Source organism: Rhinopithecus bieti, unplaced genomic scaffold (genome assembly GCF_001698545.2).
Source record: "Rhinopithecus bieti isolate Rb0 unplaced genomic scaffold, ASM169854v2 scaffold_3763, whole genome shotgun sequence".
In the NCBI taxonomy this organism is placed as follows: domain Eukaryota; kingdom Metazoa; phylum Chordata; class Mammalia; order Primates; family Cercopithecidae; genus Rhinopithecus; species Rhinopithecus bieti.
In genome coordinates, this window is record NW_016804379.1 from 702825 (window position 1) to 708783 (window position 5959).

General features: G+C 46.2%; 1 protein-coding gene across 1 annotated transcript in view; it reads right to left on the reverse strand.

Moving 5' to 3' along the window:
- Positions 1–3120: 3120 nt before the first annotated feature.
- Positions 3121–5959, reverse strand: part of TBX19 (T-box transcription factor 19) — a 36836-nt gene continuing 33997 nt past the window's right edge. Inside the window, exon 8 of the mRNA XM_017867558.1 lies at positions 3121–4091. Within this exon, the coding sequence (XP_017723047.1) occupies positions 3797–4091 (295 nt within the window). The 3' untranslated portion in view covers positions 3121–3796. The remainder of the gene's footprint in view (positions 4092–5959) is intronic.

Here is a 5959-nt window from a genome sequence, read left to right on the forward strand (position 1 = left end):
ATCTGGCCAGTAGCCAACAATTGGCTCAGTAAAGTGGGAATGGGTGGAGAAAATAAAAAGGAAGGAGTTGAAAGAAGTGCCACTTGAATGCCCCAGTTGCAATCCCCTACTTTGACCCACAATTTGCACAAAACAGAATTCATATTCTTCACAAATGTGATATTTTAAGTTGCTGATATTCCCTCAAATCTAGTCTAGTCTTGGAGAAAGTGGCGAAGACCTACCAAGCTTCAAATATCCTTTACTGAGTTTTTTTCTTAATAACTTAGGTGATGAAAACATTCCTTCCCTGATTTGACCACCTTTCAGTTCTGGGGAGTGTCCACCAAGTGACACGAAGGGAATCAGCAGTTTCCCATAAGCATCTGGCTCAGCATGGTGGGCAGAGGTGGTTGGTAATGACGCTGGTTCATCCAGGGAAGGGAGGGCTGGTGAGTGGGTGTGTGTTTAAGAATCACAGCAGGTTCCAAGCTGAGCATCCTACAAGACTGAGAGACAGGATCACCCCAAATTCAGCTAATGCTCATGTTATCACGCTGCAGAGGACCCCATTCAGCTGAGCAATATAATTGAAAATATAATGGAGGTTACGAGCTTCTTTCTGTTCTGTGCCCCTGGGCCCCAGGTCTTCTGTCTGCTCCAGGCTAGGGGAGGTGCAGGAAGGGTGAGACTCAAGGTGGGTTTTTATTCCCTGATTACACTTGCTGAGCTCTTGGTACAGGACATGTGAAGGACTTGGTGCCAGGACTCGCTGCAGTGACTGGTGAAGAGGCCTTGGACAGACCTGCTGGGGCAATTACAGGCCACAACAGCCTAAAGTTCTAGCAAATTGAGAAATAACCACCTGTTATAACTTACCAAAATACTGTCTTGCAGAGATACGAATATATTAACACTTAGTGAGCTCTAATGGTATTGTAAAGGGACTGGGACACAGGAACAATGCTGCCTTGGGGGCATGCTGACCAGACAGCTTTCCAAATGCGTGGATGCATTGTGCCTTGGCCACTCACACGCCAACTAGTGGCCCAGAGCTCTAGCCAGGCAACCTAAAGTCAGGTAATGTGTCTTCCCTGGACACCACGTAGCTGGAGTAGTATTGTTTCCTGAGATGTGAAAAAACAGAACAGCACAGAAATATTGGGCAGTGACACCAGCTGTGACACCATAGCATGTTAAAGGGCCTTTTGCTGTCGAAAGAGCCAACAATTCAATAGTGCCACGTTTGGACCCCTCAGATTAAGCCTTGGAGTGTGCTGGGTTTGCACAGGGTGAGCTGGTGGAACAGTGGTGGAAGCAGCTGAGCCAATGCTAGGCTCCAAGTAGAACCTTAGACTCCTCAAGTGGCGGCCCTGAGAAGGGCTGCTCAGTCAGTGTAGTCTAAAGTCGATGTTTGGAGAACGGCTCATCACCCAGGTCTGGAAACCTCACTCCCAGGGTTATTAGCACATCCAGTAGTAGGTAGAAAAAGAAGAGGAAGACTCATGAAACTGATTCTGCTCACTGGTTACAGCAATGACCTTGGCTTGGGCACAGGTAAAAACTCATCTGAAATAAGGTTCCTGGAGTATTTATCATTCTATTTCTCTCTTCTAGGCAAGGAGTTTCCAAACCTAGCCCAGGGCCAATGCCTGGAGCTCTTGTTTGAAATGCAGATTCCTGAACGCCAACCCCAAAGATTCTGATCCAACAGGGGTGGGGTATACCCAGGAATCTGTATGTGTATCAAGGGCCCTGTTCCAGGTGATCCTGACTTAGGGGATCCAAGGACCAGCATTTGGGAATAACCACTCTAATGTACCCTATCTCCATATATTATTGTCATTCACTGAGAATTGGTAGTGCCTCAGATGAGGAGCCAGTGTAACGAACAGCCAGCATGTTCCTACACTCCTGCACGGACGCACCTATGTGTCATGGGGCATGTGTCTCTGAGATCTGCCTCCCAGCCACTTCATACCATCCTTGTAGCACACATGCACATTACACCAATTCAGTTCAGCAAATGTTTATTGGGTACCTACAATAGGCAAGGCACAGTACCAGCTGCTGTGGGCTACAAAGACAAGAAGGCTAGGCCTCACCCGTCGAGCGGCTACAGTCTGAATAGGGAGCAGATACACCACAGTAACAAAAATACAAGGCAAAATGAGGTGAGCTCTATGGCCAGAGCAAAACAACGGGGAGCGGCGAGCCAATGGATGATCAGACATGATCTCAGCCGCCTCAGCAACCAAGACAGTCGTTCAACATGCCCAAAGACCCCTCCCGCCCTACACGAAACGTGCTTGGATGCGGGAGTGGCGTTTCCCAGGGCCCCGGAGGTGCGTCGGGTTCACACAGGTGATTCTGGAGAAAGAAGCCACACTCGCACAGGCAACGTAATACGAGGTGGGAAAGTGCATGAAATGCTCAGGAGGACAGGAGTTGCCTGCCTTGCCAAACACACAGGAGGCACAGAATGAACACGAAGGAACCTAAGTTGGAGAGTGGTTTCCAGGGCAGATTGGGTGGGAATGGCTCTAGCAGGTTTTGTTCTTTTTTTTTTTTTTTTGATGATAGGAGTCCTTGCTCTGCCGCCCACGCTGGAGCTGCAGTGGCACATCTCGGACTCCTGCCAAACTCTGCCTCCCGGGTTCATGCCACTCTCCTGCCTCAGCCCTCCCAAGTTTAGCTGGGCTACAGGCCCACCAGCCCCATGCCCAGCTAATTTTTTTGTATTTTCGATGAGGGATGGGGGTTTCACCATGTTAGCCGGATGGTCTTGATCTCGTGACTCTCAGTGATCACCCTCCTTGTGTGACACCCAGAGTGCTGCGGCGTCATTCAGGCGTGAGCCACGCCACCCAGCTTCTTTTTTTTTTTTTTTTTTTTTTTTTTTTGAATGAGACAAAGTCCTGATCTACCGCCTCAGGCTTGGGAGTGCATGCCACAATCATAGCTCACTAGAGCCTCAGCCTCCTGAGATCAAGCTATCCTCCTCCAAGTAGCTGGGACTACAGGCACATGCCACCACACCCAGCTAATTTTGTGTGCATGTGTGTTTTTTGTAGAGACAGGCTCTCACTTTGTTGCACAGGCTGGTCTCAGACTCCTGACCTCACACGATCCTCCTACCTTGGCCTCCAAAAGGGCTGAGATTATAGGCTTAAGCTACCACACCCAGCTATAGTGAGGAGATCCGACTTCATTCCATTGGTAATGGTGAACCATTGAAGGTTTGTGAGCTGAGGAGTGACATGACTTCATTTCCACAAGTCTGGGCACACTGCTATGAGTAATACATGATTAGTTTTATTCTTTTTGTTAACTTTACTCTATGGCTTACACCCACGCCTGGTCTCAAAGCAGAAGTGCAAATCTGAGCCCCATAACCACACATACTTTCCAGGCTGCACAAAGCAGGAAGCAGTGGCCTTAGCTAGGTAAACTTTGAGCTCATTTAACAGCTTTGCACCTTCTCCACAGAAAAGGAAGTGAGGCTTTCCAGAACAATTTGAGAGGAAGGGGCAGAGCACAAGAACGGTACTTCACAAACTTCTGTCACCTAAGCATGGCAAGAATAAGCTGCAGAGAAAATGGGAGTGCAGAAGAAAATGGTGGAGAGATGCAATTGACATAACTAGCATCATCCAAACTGAACCCTTTCCTAGTATGACTTCTGTAATAACTCACCTCCGCCTCCAGCTAGTGGGAAGGGAGATTCCACAGTCTGACTCACTAGATCAGTAGATGGGGTTTCTAAGCGCTCTACACATAGAAGGATCTCTGTGGACAGAGGCTCCTAGGATCCTGCTTAACCATCCAATGAGGAAGGAGAATGGTGCCCACCCACCCCTGGGCCACCCCAACCTGCGAAGGGATGCGAGGCCACTGCTGTCCAGGTGGACACAGCAATGCTGGTTAGCGAGGGCTCCCCCAGAACCTCCACACCAGCCGAAGTGGGTGCTTGGGTGGAGAGCACAGAAGGGGGTGAAGTCACAGCTGGGTTTCCGAGGAGAAATGCTCCTGGGGCGCTGGCATGCACCTCCGGGCCTGGCCCAGTGGGGCCTCCGGCACCATTGCTGATGGTCCACAGGCACGGATAGGGGCTGCAGAGACAGAGAAAGAGGGGAAGGGAATGTTCAATGGCACTCCAAGGAAGGAGTGCTGCCTGACGAGCACGCACATAGTACTGAGAAGTCACAAGAGGGCTTTTGGCCATGGCTTTATTTGTAGCTGTGACACAGATTAGTCCTGTTTCTGCAGAAAAGCTAAGAGAAGCAGCAAAGTATGGTGGAATGATGATAAGATTAAGTATTCTGGTACTGGCCCTGCCACCAGTGAGTTATTTGGTTTTAGACACAGAATTTCATTTATCTGGGCTCCCTTGCAGCCTATGTAAAATTGGCAGGGCAGTAGAATAAAGGTATTAAAACTTTATGATTTCTGCATCTGATCTCTCCCTGGCCAATGTGGCATAATAACCAGGAAACATCACTGTCAGAAGACTTGAGTTTAAATCCCAGCTCTACCACTTATTAGCTCTGTGGCCTTGGCTAAATTATTTAACATCTCTGAGTGTCAGTTTTCTCATCTTCAAGATGTGGAGTCATAATTTTACCTACCTTACAGAGATTGCTACAAGGATTAAATAGGAGAAGAATATGGTCCTTAGCATGTAGTAGTCAGTAAATGGTGGTTGTTATCATTATTTCTTCCATTCCTGGTTTCCACCTGTGATCTCCGGTACCTGGCAGAAAGGCTGAGAGCTAGAACACTTTCTTTGCCTTCTCTAGTTCTATAGCACTGGTTCACACACTTGGTTGCACATTCAGCACATTGGAATCACTCAGGGAGTTTTTAAAAGTAATATTGCTGCCTGGGTCCCACTCTCACCCCACTCCCCTGCCCCAGAGATTCTGATTGAACTGATCTGGCATGCAGCCTGAGTATGAGGATGTTTTTAAGTTTCCCAGGTGATTGTAATGTACAGTCAAGCTTGCACCTTAATATAGATGCAGTTGGAACAGGTGCAATGATCCCAATGTTTTCAGCCTTTAGTCATCACTACATTTCTTACATTTCAGAGTTTCTGCATTGCCCAATAATATTGCTTGAGAATGGGCTTATTATCCAAAGGCAATATTGAATACATTTGTTTTGTTTTGTTTCTAACAAAATATTTATGGAGTCAGGAATTAAACACACCAACAGGGAAGCCAGAGTTGGCAATGCCATCATTCACCTGGTGCCATTTTTCAGTGCTACAGGCCTCCTTGGACCATATGAAACCTGCAGTAGCCCATCCTCTGAGCTCTCTCTGAGCTAGCTCAGCTTATGGGGATTCTGGCCCTAATCTTCAGAAGATGCTCTTCTACATTATCTCTTACAGACCCTTTCTGATGCCGCCTGGGCCAGTGGGAGAACCATGGGCTCTGAGCTGTACTGCTTACTACAGAAACTTTAGGAAGTTTTTAAGGCCTCTGAGCTTCAGTTTCTTCATCAGCAAAATAGGAATTTTAATACCTGCCTTATAGTTGTCTTTGAGTACTACAGATGACTTACATATGGATGACTTATATATATGTAAGTATCCAGTATACAACTTGGCACATGATTATTTAATATCTTCTGGAATCCCAATCTTCATTTTCTTTTTCACTTTCTACCACAGCCCAAATCAATGCTTTTCCCTCAGATCCTCTAGATCAGTGTCAAGTGTCAAATGCAAATGATGCTCTAGATCAGTGTCAAATGCAAACCATAAATGCCAGCTGCACATGTAAGTTTAAATTCTCTAGTAGCCACATTTAGAAAAAAAGTAATAAATTTATTAATATTTTATTTAACCAAAATATTCCAAATATTATCATTTCAACATGCATTTGATGTAAATATATAATATACATATATTTATATCACAATATTTACATAATAACATCTATATTTACATATACTATTATATTTTTATATATTT